Here is a 16519-nt window from a genome sequence, read left to right as displayed (position 1 = left end):
TACTTAAAATAATTTTAACTAAGGGATTGTTGTTTGCATAAACGAAACTTAAATAAAACCAAAACTTTTATTTGACAAGAATATTTCATGGAATGAATTATTGTGGTATGATACGTGATTATTTACATAATATATACAATACATAGAAGAAGAATCCTTTAATTCAAAAGGTGGGTGGCCCTTAAAAGGGCCGTTGGTTTTTTTTTCTTATTTAGTCTTATTTCTTCTCAGTCTTTTTAGGCAAAAGGACAGCTTGGATGTTGGGCAAAACACCACCTTGGGCGATGGTGACACCAGAAAGTAATTTGTTTAACTCTTCGTCGTTCCTGATGGCGAGTTGCAAGTGACGAGGGATAATACGAGTCTTTTTGTTGTCTCGAGCGGCGTTTCCGGCTAACTCAAGAACTTCAGCGGCTAAGTACTCGAGGACTGCGGCCAAGTAGACAGGAGCACCAGCCCCTACACGTTCGGCGTAGTTTCCTTTGCGGAGAAGACGATGAATTCTGCCGACGGGAAACTGGAGCCCGGCACGAGATGACCTAGTCTTCGACTTTCCCTTAACTTTTCCTCCCTTACCACGTCCAGACATAATATCAAATTAAAAATTTTACGAGAGCGACTAAAATACGACTCGATTCAACGAGTGATCAGCGGTTTGTGAAGAGAGCAACGAAGGGGACCCGCTTTTATAGGTATCCCTATAGGATTGTACTGCAACAGCTTCTCTTCGGGTCGCGCTTTATTAGAGAAAAATACGGGTAGGGAGGAAATCACATTTTTTTCTACCGCCCCACGCCGAGCGAAAATCCCACCAATAATTTCCTAGTCTCTGTCAAAAAATAAAAAATATATTAACGGACACTAAAATTAATTAGGGCAAAATATTAAGTTTACGAAATATAAACGTACGATTCTTATCATTAGTATGAACCCTCATTTTAAATAAATATGACGTGGCAGAGTAGCCTTTTAGCTAGAAAAGTAATCGAATTGCTTATGATAATAAAAAAATGTAGCTTTAATCAAGTTAAGAGTATGCTATTCGCAAACAAATTTAGGCCTGATCTCTTTACTAGAATTATTCATTACGAGTTAACAGGTTTTTTTTCTATCCCCAAAAAAATCCTCCATTACATAATTTAATATAGGCTTAAAATGTTAATTAATAACTCCAAGAAAGTGCGTTATCATGGTTTATTGAGCGTTCTGTGATAAAATGTTTAAGTTTGAAGCAGCAACAGTGTAAATTATTTATAATATACGAGCAAAATTTCTATAACATAGATCGTTACATACCTGATAGGTCGTGTAACGTAAGAACTGTTATAGAAGTTCGATCATATTTTAATGATATAAACAGTCGACGTAGTGGGAAAAAGAGCCTACATAGCTTATTTTCCATTTAGTGTGTCCCAGTAATAATAATAATAAAAAGTCACACAATACACTTTATGGTTCAACGTTTTATCAAAAATTAGTGGCTCTGAAAAGAGCCGTTTTTTTCTTTCTGTGTCTTTTTGAAAGAATGAATAACAGAACGATGAACTTCCGTCTTTATTTCTTAGCCTTGGACGCCTTCTTCCCTTTGGCTTTCTTGGGCCGTCCCGCCGCTTTTTTCGCTGGCGTTTTCTTGGCCTTTTTGATGGGGGTCTTCTTCACTTTAGCGGGTTTAGACGCCCCGGCTGACGCCGCCGCCGCTGGTCTTCCGCGCTTTTTCGGTGTTCCTGCTGCTTTCGCCATTTTAACTCTAAAAATCTTTGGTGAAGGCGCCACTGGTTTTATCGGCGAGCACGGACCCAAAAGAACCCTAGTGGGCGGTAACCTTTTCATAGATGGCGTGGGGTAATTAAACCCAAACGTTTTTTTTGTTTAGTAACTGTGTTTCTAGCTCTATGTAGTGTTTATATTGTATCTCCTTGATTTTATAATTAATTATTCAGTGTAATTACTATTCCAAAGTAGTCCATGTTTCCTTCAAATGATTTGGTATTTTAGAACTATGGACTTACTCCAATATTTTCCTTGTACTATTTTTTTCTCTCAAAAACCTATCAAAAGGATATAGTAAATTTTAAGATGCATTTTCCTCAGTTTGAAAATTTTAAAGTCAACTGTCTTAATCGGGCACCAAGAAAACCCTTTTTTTAATCAGTCAAAACCAAGTAATAATTTATAGTTCAAATATTTCCTTGACTTATGGGGCCTTTGGGATAAACTGTACAAATCTTTAAACAATAGTAGGAACCAAGATGACAAATGACTTTTTCGTTGTAATACAATCACTTGGATAATGTAATAATACAGTTAATTAGTCCAGATTCTGGTCTGTCACTGGGTTTTCAAATGTAGTTTAATTTAAAGGACTTTTAAGGTAGCATTTAACTACTTAATCTGCATTGTTATTTCCATAATTATGGAAATTTAAATATGCTTGATATATTTATTCAATTAAGTATGGCATAATTTTGGAAATATCATTAAGAAAGCGAAATTAGTACTACAGAATAAAATTCTGATTAAATGTTAGCTTAGCAGCCTATAAAAAAACTTATGCCTAGCAAAGACAGATATAATATAAACCATTTATTTCTTATACCAACCATTAAAATTTACAAAAGTACTACCTAAAATAATTGGCATTCATTAACTGAAACTGGTGGTATAACAAAGAAATGTTTCATTCATATATTCTTTATTTAAAAATAAATCTAAACATTGACAGAATTAAAACCTTTAAATTTATTTGAAACTAAGCATGTTTGGTGGACATATTTTTGCCTCTTAGTAAAGTATGAAATGCGAAAGTTTGTATGTACAAAATGATGCTTTGGAAACCTCGGATGATAAACAATACACTTGGATGAAAACCTTTTAAGTTCAAAACTGGGGTGGCCCTTATAAGGGCCTTTTTCAATGTCTTTGAGTTTATTTGGAACTGGTGTATTTGGTTACAGCCTTGGTTCCCTCAGAGACAGCGTGCTTTGCAAGTTCACCAGGTAGCAACAGGCGGACAGCAGTCTGGACTTCCCGACTTGTTATGGTTGATCTCTTGTTGTAGTGGGCCAAACGAGACGCTTCCGCTGCTATTCTTTCGAAGATGTCGTTGACGAAAGAATTCATGATGGACATAGCCTTAGAGGAGATACCAGTGTCAGGATGGACCTGTTTAAGAACTTTGTAGATGTAAATAGAGAAGGATTCCTTCCTTTTCTTGTGCTAAAATGTGAAGATATAATAAATGGATTTAGTAACATATTTCTTTTATAACTTAATAAAATGGTAAGAAATGCGACGTACTTTTCGCTTCTTGTCCGTGGCGCGAACCGCTTTCTGGGCCTTGCCACTTTTCTTGACGGCTTTTCCTGATGGTTGAGGAGGCATAGCGATTAAAAAACGAGCTACCACAACTATTAAATGCTTCGAATGCTTAGGAAACTATGATGAAACGGATAAAATGCCCGATACCTTTATATACTTCCTGGCCGGATTGCAACGTGACTGATTCAATCCGGTCCGCGCTATGGTTCAAGTGATGATTTCATTGGCTGAGACGTCAGCCAATCAGATACCTCTTTTATATTGGCGGGGCTATTCGAATATTTGCCTATTTACGATTAAAATGTTTATTTTCCATAATTTTTCCTTAAATATGATGCTGATATACAACACATTGAAACAACCACTATATTTATTTTTCATTTGAGAGCATCTCAAATTGGTATTAATACAAAATTAAAAAAATCGTAAAATAACACGAAATATTTTCTTTCTAATGCTAGACGTTTATTACAAACGTCTGCTAAAAGCTAATATCGAGGAGCGATTAGAACGGAATTTAAATAATTTTAATTGTTCAAATTATAACAAGACTTCGAATGAGATGCATCCAAAAAATTTACCGCCGTGTAATCGCTTTAATATTGCAAGTGAAATTAGAAACGTAATCAATAATAGAATTTTTCATTTTAAGTAAGTAGGTTAATATACTCATCCAAACGGATTAAACTTTAAGGCGCAACATTACACCTCTGCAAATCCGGTGTAGTATAGCTGGCCATTTAGACCCTTAAAGCATGGTTTGATGAGAGTATGAGGTTTGGTTAACATTGGACCTAAGCTTCCTGGCACTAGTCTTAATCAGAAGAAAATATTTCCTTCCGTATTAATTTATTTTTGTTCATAATTGACCATTTTGAAATTACGCTTTAGCGCGTGACACTATAGGTATGTACGTCTTGGGCACACAGCCTTCTTTGCGTGGCTTTTTTGACCATAACATGTAGAGGTATTTTCACGCGTAAAATGAATTTTAAAAGCCGTTATATCGGCAGCTATAAGCGGGGAGAGTAATTTAGTTTGTCCAGAATGTATGTCGCGATATAGCTCTTTAATTTATTAGCGATTTGAATGAGGCTCACACTGCTTATTACGTTAGTATTAAAACTTTATTGTAGACGGACAACGATATGATTATTTACAGAATGTACAACATATTAAGGATGAAACCCATTTAACCAAAATATGGATGGCCCTTAAAAGGGCCGTTTTTTTAAGGTTAAGTCGTTGATGAGAAATTTAACCGCCGAATCCGTAAAGAGTTCTTCCTTGACGTTTCAGAGCATAGACGACATCCATAGCGGTGACAGTCTTTCGTTTGGCGTGCTCGGTGTAGGTGACAGCATCTCGGATTACGTTTTCAAGGAACACTTTCAAGACTCCTCGGGTTTCTTCGTAGATGAGACCAGAGATACGTTTAACTCCACCACGACGTGCGAGACGACGAATTGCAGGCTTAGTAATACCCTGGATATTATCACGAAGAACTTTCCTATGACGCTTGGCTCCTCCTTTTCCAAGACCCTAGGAAAATAGAACGAATTAATTAATATTAAAAACGAAATTTAAATTAAATAGTTACTAAGAATACGAATTAATAGTATAAAATACCATACTAAATACAATTTAAAGTTACTAAGAAAATCTATTAATGGTAGAATAAGGTAGATACGTACTTTTCCTCCTTTTCCACGTCCAGACATTATCAACAAATAATTCCGCAAAAGACAACACGCAGCTAGCAGAGAACGAGAACGTTTGATGCTCTTTAGAGAGAGCCGGCGCTTTTATACCCGTTTATCAAAAACGTTCACCTCTCATTGGCGGCGCGCGCGATGAGATAGATCTTCCCATTGGCTATTTACTCTCGATTCTGATTGGATTAAAAAACCACTCTACGATCCGCTTGTTGAAACTGTTTCGTTTTTTTCCCCGAAATGATTTTTTAACATTACATTTGAGTTAGAAAATTATGTGTATTTTTACAGCATATTTTTGGATAGATAGATAATATATAATATATAATATATATATATATATATATATATATATATATATATATATATATATATATATAACACCGTTCCTATAGGCTTACTTATGTTTTCTTACAAATTAAATATGATTAGATCTATTTTATATGTTTGATTATATTTTATCAGAAATTTATAAAAATAATTGATTGATTTCGAAATTTATCATTACCTTTACATTATAAGGTATAGTAGGCTTATTTACCCTAAAATGGCAGCATATTTTCAAGAGCAAAATGAATTTTAAGAGCCACCAATTTAAACTTCCGATTTTATGAAAAATATAGTATAGATGAATGTATGTCGAGTTATATTATATGAAAATTAATTTTAAAAACTACAAGGAGGCTTATTTGCAAATAAATTCTTTATAGAATCGCTTTTCTTTAAATAACCATTTCTTGGTATTTTTAAATGAATATAAAATATCATCAGACTGAGATTTACTCCGGATTTTCTTAAACCGACTTAAACAAATCAAAATGGGAATATTTTTTATCATTGTTTCTAAAAGTTCTAAATTTCACAACTCACGTTTTGACTAGGGTTTTATTTTATAAGGTTTCTTTTTTTTTTGGTCGTTTGTTTTGATGAAATGTATAGATTGGTTTGCATTAGATTGAAACTAACAAAGTAAAGACGCAAAATAAGAACATGTACACGAGAGTGTTTATTTCGCAGAATCGTCTTCAGATACGTAAAGGTCGTTGTCGACCATTCTGAGGGAATCATTGTCGGAATACAAATCATTAGTCATGGAATCGGGGTAATTGACCAGAAATCGAGGTTCTCCATTCGCGAAATAAAGACTGGAGTCGGAAAAACTGTCACAACTGCCGATAGTTCCGAGTGAGGCGTTGGAATTGGTGTTTTGGTAGATTCCGATAACGGGTTCGGCGTAAATATGAACGCTGGGATTAATGTGAGGCTGATTCCTCATTAAAGTCTGTTCGAAAGGCTGGGAATAAATGGGAAGCAAAGGCAACTTTTTCTTTGGTGTTTCCGGTTCTGACGTACTACTGGTTCCGCAACGACTTTCTTCGATTTCGCCGTAAGCCGGGATTTGATAAATATGTTCGTCATCGTTTATCGCAGGCCGACTGGTTGTATGATAAGAATTCATCCTCATCAAAGTATTTCTGGGACGAACGTTCAAAGTATCGGTGAAATCAATGTGGAATAGGCTCTGCGATTGTTGGCTCCCAGACAGGCGACTGTAAAGAAAATAGTTTTTTTTCCTTTAATTAGATGTTTTTAATAGTTTTAGATTTTTTAAGCAAATCATGACTTTCCCCTATATAACTGCCTAATCTTTAGCTTCTATATAGGTAATGCAAAATTTAAGATAATCTAAAAAATAAATTTAATTGTTTGGTTTGTTTTAAATTGAAAATATTACCTATTTAAATTTCTATAGTTTCTCCTTTGCAGTACATTAGTCATTTAAATAAAATTTTTCTTAAATCACTTGATTTAATTTGAACATTTAACTTATCTTAATTATTACCCCTTCTCAACCCTCCCTTTTACATAGCCTGACACCCCCTTGGCGTATTTCTCGCTACACCACTGATTCCGATAACGCGTCGATACAAATATTATTTGCCTAGATTTGCCTATAGAAAATATAACTTAATTTGGTTGGAATACCTTTTTCTCAAGACGAATAAACAGGCAGAAGTTCCTATGATTAGAACGGCTGTACCGACGCCGATTAAAAACGCAGCCACTGTTTAGTTGTGTAAAATTAAGTATGAATGTATGCAAATTTATAAATAAATTTTATCCCGCACCTATGTAAAAGCTGATGGAATCCTCCGAAGTTCTAAACATCACCTTATCACTCTTCAAACCTTAAAATATTTGAATTACATGTATCATTCGAATGAATTTTTTAATTTATTATTATCAGAAGTATATAATATTATCTTACGAGACGCAAATCCATATAGGCAAATATAGGCCATAGGAAACTGCTTAAGTGGATTAAATACCACCCGGGCCCATTTTATTTAAGCTTTATTAGAGCCCCCCCCCCTGAACCTTGCTCTCTCATCGTCACGGGCCCCCTTGCTCTTTTTCACGCCCTTTCCCCCCTCTCTTGTTTGTCCCCGCACGTTTCGTTTGCCATTACCTCCACCCTCGGCGGGGAGTCTACGCTTGGGTATTTGGGCAGACTGAGGGTATAGAGTGTTGTCGTCTGAAACCCTGCGACGTCACCATTGTAATTTGCCTATTGATAAAAAACGGTAACTGTCATGGCAGCCACTATTAACACTACAGCTGTGACGTTACAAGTTTTCAAAATCGTATCAGACGACAACACTCTATGGAAAATGGGGTTAAAGCGGGAAACTAAAGATGGACGCGCCCAGCGATATACCGCTAAAAAGAGTCGATACTACGCCGCAAAATATCAATTTACTTTCTTCACATTTTGGCGGGAAATCAAAAGTTGGCCACTTTTGGTGTATTTAAAACAAAATAATCTGATTCTGACAACGCTGCTATCTTTTGGCCGGATGTGTATTTTCTTGACTGACGCCGAGAATGGCGGACGTTTGCGCCGCCGAAATATTATCCTAAACTGATCGGCGGCTTTTTCCACCGTTATTTTTAATTATCGACGAAGACTATTGAAAACTACTTCAAGTTGAGGTAGTTTTCAATGAACACAATATTCCCGCACTCATCAGGTCAGGGGGGTGCCAAAAAGGCGCCTAAAGTATTAAAGCGGATATTGGAAACTGGAAAGTTTTTTAATATATCAATAGGGGTTTCTATAAAATAAATCAATAAAAAAATTAAATGTATAAAATGTTTTTTCCCGCGTCACGAGCTTAAGTTTTTTAGTGCTTTATTAGCACGCGCGTTTCGCACGTCGACTTCAAATACCAAAATCTTTATCGACTCGAGCGCGCGCTCTCTATCTTCAATAACTTTAGCTAGTGACGTAGAAAAAACATTTACACGTGACCTAACGTATTTTATAGAAACACCTATTAAATTGTAATATATTAATATTTATTTTGTTATTGATAATGATTAAAAACAAGGAATTATAGGGCAGAAATTGGGGGGGGGGGGGGGGAGCAAATTTTGGAGTTTGGCCCTGGGCGCCAAATAACCTCACTACGCCACTGCCAAGACCTCATAATTTACCCACGGCGTAAAATGTAAAAATTACACTACGTCTACGTAGGGATATTTACTTAGTTATAAACTATATATATTGTACGCTTCTGTTATTATTCAAAAGAGTGACATAGTACCCGATTCGCTGCATTTCAAATGAGCGATGTCCCAAGTGCCGTTGTCAGCACATATCATTACTCCGTTGCTAGGCATAACACCTTCAGCCTCTCCATCGTTATATAAGCAACGAACTTCGATTTTCGATCCAACTTCAAATCTCCCGCCCTTTTGAACATCGTCAGGGAATCTCGTCCCTTTCGGAGCGGAAGGAGGTGAGCAGACTATCGGACCCACTTCGACAGAAAATGGGAGAGAAAAATATGTTGAAGTCTGAAGAGAAAGCTTTATTGATACGACTGCTGTTCGTTTCAACGGGGTCGCCAGTACTTGAGAGAGAGAGAGAGAGAGAGAGACAATGTTTTTCCTACGATAGATACTACTAAAAATCCCTGCATTCGATAACTAAATTCGAATAAGTTGAGTGACCCCGTACATCTGCTCTTTCCGCTTAACGGTTTTCCAGATAAGAGTTACCTGATAGTACAGTCGAGTCGATAAAAGGCGTTGTATTTACCCGCGATTGCCTAGTGACTATGCTATCAGGTAATATGTGAAAATCGAGCAGTCGTTCCAACGGGCAAAAAATTCCGTGCCAAGGTTATCAAATAATATAATTGTAGAGCACACCTTGGAGGGTACTTCGACACCTAAATACCGGACTTGGAGACCAAATATAGTGTCCCTTTTCGTTGAGGACACACGTGCTATTCGAATGCTGTAATGGTTCGAATCCCAGGCTGCACTGCAGGACGACTGTATCTTTTTCATAATTCAGAATCCCATCAGTGACTCCCGAATCCAATTTATTGCATTTTGCAGAACCTACAAATTTAATTAAAATGTATTTAAAACGTTTTTGATTTATCTTTTTATTATCACTTAAGTTTTGGCAAAATCTATTTTAGGCAGAAGTATTCATCTTCCAAGGAGGATAGGAAGGGAGGCGAAGTAGGAGGGATGAACGCGCCAGCATCCTTGTAACTTGTAAGAAGCTTAGCGCGCGCTCGGCGGGAAAATTTCGGAAAACTGGCGGCAACACGTAGCGTAGCGGCGGCAATCTTGCCGCCATTTTTCCGAAATTTTCCCGCCGAGCGCGCGCTAAGCTTCTTACAAGTTACAAGGATGCTGGCGCGTTCATCCCTCCTACTTCGCCTCCCTTGCATCTTCTTACGCTGCTAATGTTATTCAATTGAAACATGTACCTTCGCAAGTTCCCTCTTGATTTTTCAAAATCCGTTTCAGAAGAAAAAATAATTCGAGTCGAAATACGTCATATATTAAATTTTCTAAAACGATTTTATAGGTAAAATATGGCTAATAAATAAGTAAATATCCCTAAGCAGTGAAATATTTACATTGAAATGAACGTGTTCGCGTTTCGCTTCATTATTTCCAAAACCAGGTAACTCGAAAAATTCGGTTTGTCCATAAATTATTTTAAATTAACGTGTTCGCGTTTCGCTTCATTATTTCCAAAACCAGGTAACTCGAAAAATTCGGTTTGGCTAATAATTAATTTAAAACAACGTGTTCACGTTTCACTACCTTATTTTCAAAACCATGTAACTCGAAGAATTCGGTTTGTCTAAAAAGTATTAGATATTAATGTTTTCGCGTTTCGCTACCTTATTTCCAAAACCGGGTAACTCGAAAAATGTACAAAAAAGTGGAAATTTTTTCAAATTTAAATTTAATATTTAAAATAAATTTAATATATCGGGGGGATTGTGTGTATTGAAATGTCCGTGGCATCGTGTTTTGGTTCAGACGACAGCGTTTTTGGTAAATTTTTAGGACATTGGGTCACCCTATTCGAAACAGTAGCGTAGCGAGGAGGGGGAAGGGGCGTATGGGAAGCTGCCCCGGTAGGATGATTAGGTCATGTTTGGAAAAAAAGGTATGAATGAATGAAAATTTATTGACTCTTTGCAATAACAAATCCCTTTTAAATCAGGGAGGAATTCACTTTTAAATGAATCCGCGAGTACATATGAAATTTAATTTATAATTATTTCTTTAAACACGAATTAGAACATGTTTACGATAATATTAAAATATACTAGATACAAAAAAATTATGATGATTAATCGAAGGCGAACAAACCGGAATAATAGTAAAGAACGATTCAGCTTTTCCAATTTGTCCTCAATGCAACCCACCTACTAAGGATACGTTTCGTGACATTCAAGTCCGACCAATTCACAGAGTGAGGTCTAAAGCCCAATAAATAGGTCAAACAATCGTCAGAATTATCTAGTTCTTCAGAGTATACATAATCCTGTCTGACTTGTTGAAAATTCGGGCACACTATGAGAATATGCGAAACATCTTCCCGTACTTCGCCACACAAAGAGCACTCCGAGGAATCCCCAAAAATCTCAGCCAATCTCGCTGCAGTCGGGAGGGCTCCAGTGTGGGCTTGAAACAAGAGCTAGTGGCTCGGTCTATCATTGTTGTAAAACGGCTCAAGGCCCACTTCTTACTTTCTGCTGTACAAAGATAAACTTTGATGGCGGCCAATCTCCTGTCTCCAGTTTACAACCGAATTATCCTTAACGGTTTTTTCAATAATTTGGGTCCATTCTTTGGCTGTAGTGGCTTGACCTCGCTGCACTGAGCCAACTCCGTAAATCCGATCCACATAATCCACTCGCCTGCACCAACGAGTTCGATGACCCTTTTACTAATATAACGGAATACCTTCACCGCTATGCACTCCGGCGCCATCAACATGAGACAACCCAAATACGCAAGTTTACTTTGAGCCTCTCTCCACTAAGGACGACCACGCCAATTCCCCTTTCATCGCTGCTTTCGCCGTTAAAAAATTACCTCCAACGGCCGCCTTCCCCACAGCGAATTGCGTTTGCTCAAAACGACGATTTGTTGGTTCTTTTATACAAATTACGTCGTTCTCGTATGTGGGGCTCGGAACAGCAACAGATTTCCAAAGGGTTCGAGTGACCGAGTAGTACTCGGCGAGTACGCGTTATTAAGAGTGAAAACCTATATGTTTGATAGGGCCTTGCAAGCGGCTCGACTTTGTCCTGAGATTGGCCTCATGGGGTTCAAAATATTCCTTATCAGTGCATAGGGATATACCAAGGTAGTCAATCTGATCGGAAAACCGAACTTCACAGTTCTGAAGATTTAACGGTTTGATTATTTTCCGTCAATGGGACCGCTAAACTGAAGAATCTGTGTGATCAAGTGGCTGAAGATATAAGGCAAACAGGAGCGGCGACAATGGGCAGCCTTGTTTTAGTCCAACCGTCGAAGAAAGCCAATCTGTAGAGACGTCCCCAAACCAATATCGATATGACGTATTCGCGTATATTGCTCGTAGATGTTCGACGAATACCAAGATTAACCATACTCTTCCACAAAATATCCCGATTAACACTATCATACGCTTTACGTAAGTCCAAAAACGCAACGTACATAGACCGTTTTTCCAAACGCGCTATCTAAATTAATTGAGTAAGGGAAAAGATATTGTCCGATCCTCTTCGACCTTTACGAAAACCGTTCTGAAGTTATCCCAAGATTTTACTGTCCTCGACAAATCCGGAAAGCCGACTTGCGAGAATAGATAGGTAGAGTTTTGAAAGACACTGCGAGATAGCGATAGGTCGCTGCGCGTTCAGGTCTTCGGGATCTTTATTCCCTCCCTTGAATATCAGCCGGATCTTGGTAGCCGACCAAGCCGTTGGAATAAAATTTGTCGATAGCAGACGGTTAAAAACTTCGCGTAAGATCTGGCGAGACCCTTCGGGTAGAGCACGGATCAATTCATTTGAGATTCGGTCCTCACCGGCTGCTTTTCCAGTGGATAGATTCAGCGCCGGCCCTAGCCCTTGGTCAGGGTAGAGCGATTGTTGCTACGCCGCACCGCGCCTCTCAAAAGGAATTTTGGCACCCCTTTCCACCTGGCCGCTGTCCTGGCGCCTAGAGCGACCGCTCCGCTTGCTCTACCCTAGGGCCGGCGCTGGATAGATTCCCAATTGCGGCATCCAAATCAGTCATTTCAATGGGGTCTAGAAGAGTGACTTCAGATACAAGACATTCCGGTATCAAATCCGTGTCACACGGAAAGATTGAGGCTTGTAATTCGTTAAGAGGTGTTTCTTCAGCTAAAACGTACTTTTCTATTCAGATTGCCATATTATTTTTGTCCGTGATAACAGTACCGATGTCATCTTTCAACGCGGACGAAATTACACGAGGTCCACATTTATCGTCTTTGAACAGCTTCCAAAATTTCCTGGCCGCCAAATTGCCCGCATTGCTAATTTCAAGCTCCATCCGATGATTAACTGATTTGATCTTTGAAGAAACCAAACGCTTAACTAGGTGTTTTTTGTCCAAAAAATCTTTCCATAAAATATCCTTTTCGATTTGCTCCAACGGAGAGAGATTTTTTCTTTTAACGAGTCTTCGGTATTTCTTATTTATCAGTTTACGATTTCGACAAGCCCGGACTGACCCGGGCGGCTAACCGGTGATCGCCGGTCAGATCGGGGCCAAGTCATATAGGGGCCAAAGAAGAAATTTTTTGTATTTATGTGAAATAGGGCCAACACGATTGCATAGCCGGTGGGGCCATCTACTAGCCAGTCCGGCCCTGATTTTGAACAGCTTCTTTCACTTCGTTATCAAACCAATGTTTCTGGAGACGGTTACGGGAATCAACTTTAGTATCCCCAAGTTCAGTCGTTGGTGCACGCGCGATACAATCTTGAAAAACATCGTAGGAAAATTCTATTTGTTCTCGCACCAAGTTATCAACCCTTAGACCATAGGCCTAAATCCTTACAGGGTCCCCAGTACGCCATTTGTTTTGGCATTGAACAATAATCGGCTTTTCATTTCTTAAAGAACTATCAAGGTATAGAATCATCGCATTATGATCGCTACCCAAACTCATAATTCCATCTTCGTCAATGAATAGTGAACGAACCCGTTCTCTCAAAGGCGCATTACAAAGAGCGAAGTCGATACTCGTGTGCGAACCTCTCGCCGACCAGGTAACTCTGCCTTCACAAATTTCTGAGTCAAGGTTGAGAAAGTCTAGATCATGCTTGTAAATAAACTCTTTAGCGCATATTCCAGTAAAGTCCTCACGACCGTCGAGCTCCTGTACGTGAGCGTTAAAATCACCAACAATATACGTAGGAATTGCATTTGCCACATTTAATTTAGACAAATCCGTGGAAAGACATTGTAGTATCGCTTCATTCCAAACCCCGGCGTCCTTTCCCGTGGCCAAATAGACAACCGAAATCAGCATATCTCCAAAGAAGGATTTAACCGAAAACCAACAGTCTATGAGGGAAAATCTACAAATATTGGCTATTAACGCAAAAGCTAAATGAAGTAGTTTTTCATTTCTGACCCCCCTTACTTTATTTTTAATAGAAAATTTGGAAAAATAAACTTTTGGCGTTAGTGGGGTACTACACCACAGCTGCACTAGACAATGTGGATTATACTTCCCGAAATAACGAATAGTCCGAGTGGAGGGAATTATTTTCGCTAAGTATTGCGGGTGGTAAGATTCGTTCGTGGTTTGTTCTGTGGAAGTTGGAGCTCGTAAAAATCAGAGGGTAAAGGCGTTAATGCGTTTTGAGCTTTATGAAGTAAGTTTGTGACTGAAGCTGAGAGCCAAGCAAAACAGGAATAAAATGTTGCTTAATGATTTTGTTCATTGTAGGTCATACCTGGGGTCGTAGAGACCAGAGTGGAGGTCCGCTTTTCTTTACATGATAAAGGGTTACCGGACCAACGGTTGATACCCACGCATAATTTTTGGGTATTTCGGTAGTCATTTAGCTCGTACCCGCCGTTGCAGTAATATTGGACGCTGTCTTTGTAAATGTATCCTTTGTCCACCGACTTTTTCACTTCCTTGTAATAGCCATTATGGATTAGAGGAGGTGACAAACAAGTGATGGCTATAAGTAGTAGACAAAACAGTTTTAATCACGCTCTAATTGCGAATATATAAATAAAGTTCTAAGGCTTACCAACGCACGTTGGTACTTTAGGGAGCCAAGTACCGTTGGAATGGCAGTGTATAATTCCCGCTCCCCTGAGTTCGAAGCCCAAGCTGCAGGAATAAACGTAGTATGTCCCATTCGAGCTAGCATTGGCCATCTTATAGCCGTTATTGAGGTTATCTGGAATCTTACAGGTCAAGTCTAAAAATGCGCGTTGTCAGGTTTGGGTTTTCATTTATGGCATGGCAATCTCTTACTTTGCGTCGTGAAGATTTCGACCTCGCACAGTTCCAAGGGAATCGGTTTGTTCGCGATTCTTTCGAGAAAAATCGTGGTTCCTTTGCTGTTCTGCGGGCAGAGGTAAAAGTGGCCATGTTTTTGCTTGAATCCTTCTCCATCGGTTTTCAAACACTGGATGAATTTTTGGCTCAATTCCGAGGCTATCTTTACGGTCAGGTTGAAAGCTATCTCGCTCCCTTTTTTATCAAATAAATGGGGAAAAGGTTGACGAACACGACGAATTTCGTTTATACTTGAAAATCGAATGTAATTGTACTTACTCGCCGGTACAGTCACTCTGACTCCTGAAACGGCTACATTAGAATAAATCGTCCCGTACCAGTAATTATTCATGCTAAATTGGGTCATAGAGCAAGTGGTGTAGTCCATGTCAATTGCCTTGTAGGCGGCGTATGTTAGTTTGTAATTGCTGGACTGGTTGACATTTCGGATAGTTAATCTAGAACCTTGGGTTTAACACGCGATATTTGGAGGGTCAATTCGAGATATGTCTCAACCTTCAACTCACGTAAATGATCCTATACGTACCGCAAGTCGGGACGCTTCCAGACCAGAACCCGTTCTGGGTACAAGTCCTCTTAGAATCGCCAAACAGTTGGTGGCTCGGTTGACAAAAGTAGGTAACGTACGAACCAACTTTATAGTCTGGATCCGACGGGGGGTTCATTCCACCGGAGGCAGGAACACCCGGGTCACCACATCCCCTGACGTTCTCTCGTCCTAAGAGTTTTATGGTAAACAAAAACTATGTTGGAAATGGTAAAACTTTTCGGAAACAATTTTCGACCTGGAACTCACCGTAGCTCGCGACGACTGCGTCATCGTGGGAAAAGAAAACGAAAAGTAAGACGAACGAAGAGAACGCCATTCTTTTATCCAAGCAACAGTGGCATTTTAACGACGAAACAAACAGGCAGTCTGGGACGCGATAGGGCGCATCATTTCGGGGAACAGTGTATCGCACACGAGCCTATCACATTAACGCCCAGACGTACGGGATTTCCGGTTTCCTTCGTTTCTTTATAAATGTTTACCCTCTCATTCCTGTCTCGATAATGATAAAATTATTCACCTCCTCCTCCTTTATTAATTCTAGACTAATTTAGCCTAAAATGCACACGAATTCAAAGTTAAACAAATAATAACAACCCCCAAAAGCTACGAAACACTGTCGCCCTCTATTTGAGACGAACACAGAAAAAATTATAAAGATTAATAAGGCTACTTAATTTACGTGAATAGAAAGTTTCCTAGAGACAATCTCAAAGTTTCTAAATACGCAATTTTCGGTGGAAACTCAAAGCAGTGGGAAATGGCGATTGCAGGGTGACCACAGTTCCCATATTTCCTATTTTTTCCTATAATTTAATGTCTTTCCTTTTTTCTCCTATAATTTCATTAAATTTCCTATAATACCCTATATTTTAATTCAAACGTCTGAAGAAATTAAAATAGTTGTTATTTTACTCTTAGAAGTATTCATATTGTCCTAGTTTTTAAAGACGATAATTTCCAATACTGTTTTCCGATAGTTTTCGACTATTTCTATCGGTAATCAACTTTATTTTGAATGTTATTTCCCCTTTAAATAATTTT

General features: G+C 38.6%; 4 protein-coding genes across 4 annotated transcripts; all 4 read right to left on the bottom strand.

Annotated features, from left to right (window-relative positions):
* Window positions 1–53: 53 nt before the first annotated feature.
* On the bottom strand, window positions 54–668 carry LOC149933149 (histone H2A). Its single transcript, XM_090156536.1, has one exon. It carries the CDS (start codon window positions 587–589, stop codon window positions 218–220), a length of 372 nt encoding a protein of 123 aa, XP_090012662.1. The 5' UTR covers window positions 590–668; the 3' UTR covers window positions 54–217.
* A 2047-nt stretch (window positions 669–2715) lies between these two features.
* Window positions 2716–3459, bottom strand: LOC149933148 (histone H2B-like). The gene is made up of 2 exons (XM_090155212.1): window positions 3298–3459; window positions 2716–3216 (listed from the first exon to the last, which is right to left on the bottom strand). Exons 1-2 carry the CDS (start codon window positions 3379–3381, stop codon window positions 2926–2928), a joined length of 375 nt encoding a protein of 124 aa, XP_090011338.1. The 5' UTR covers window positions 3382–3459; the 3' UTR covers window positions 2716–2925.
* A 949-nt stretch (window positions 3460–4408) lies between these two features.
* LOC149933147 (histone H4) lies at window positions 4409–5170 on the bottom strand. Its single transcript, XM_090155271.1, has 2 exons — window positions 5013–5170; window positions 4409–4860 (listed from the first exon to the last, which is right to left on the bottom strand). The coding sequence occupies exons 1-2, from the start codon at window positions 5037–5039 to the stop codon at window positions 4576–4578; spliced, it is 312 nt and encodes a 103-aa protein (XP_090011397.1). The 5' UTR covers window positions 5040–5170; the 3' UTR covers window positions 4409–4575.
* A 704-nt stretch (window positions 5171–5874) lies between these two features.
* On the bottom strand, window positions 5875–15791 carry LOC149933146 (CUB and sushi domain-containing protein 1-like). Its single transcript, XM_090157239.1, has 11 exons — window positions 15722–15791; window positions 15452–15643; window positions 15184–15369; window positions 14881–15099; window positions 14651–14824; window positions 14345–14578; window positions 9252–9446; window positions 8642–8857; window positions 7163–7222; window positions 7020–7098; window positions 5875–6583 (listed from the first exon to the last, which is right to left on the bottom strand). Exons 1-11 carry the CDS (start codon window positions 15789–15791, stop codon window positions 6040–6042), a joined length of 2169 nt encoding a protein of 722 aa, XP_090013365.1. The 3' UTR covers window positions 5875–6039.
* Between the last annotated feature and the right edge of the window lie 728 nt (window positions 15792–16519).

This window comes from Leiobunum rupestre, chromosome 8 (assembly GCF_980474605.1).
Source record: "Leiobunum rupestre chromosome 8, qqLeiRupe1.1.hap1, whole genome shotgun sequence".
In the NCBI taxonomy this organism is placed as follows: Eukaryota; Metazoa; Arthropoda; class Arachnida; order Opiliones; family Sclerosomatidae; genus Leiobunum; species Leiobunum rupestre.
This window is presented reverse-complemented; position numbering and strand designations above follow the sequence as displayed.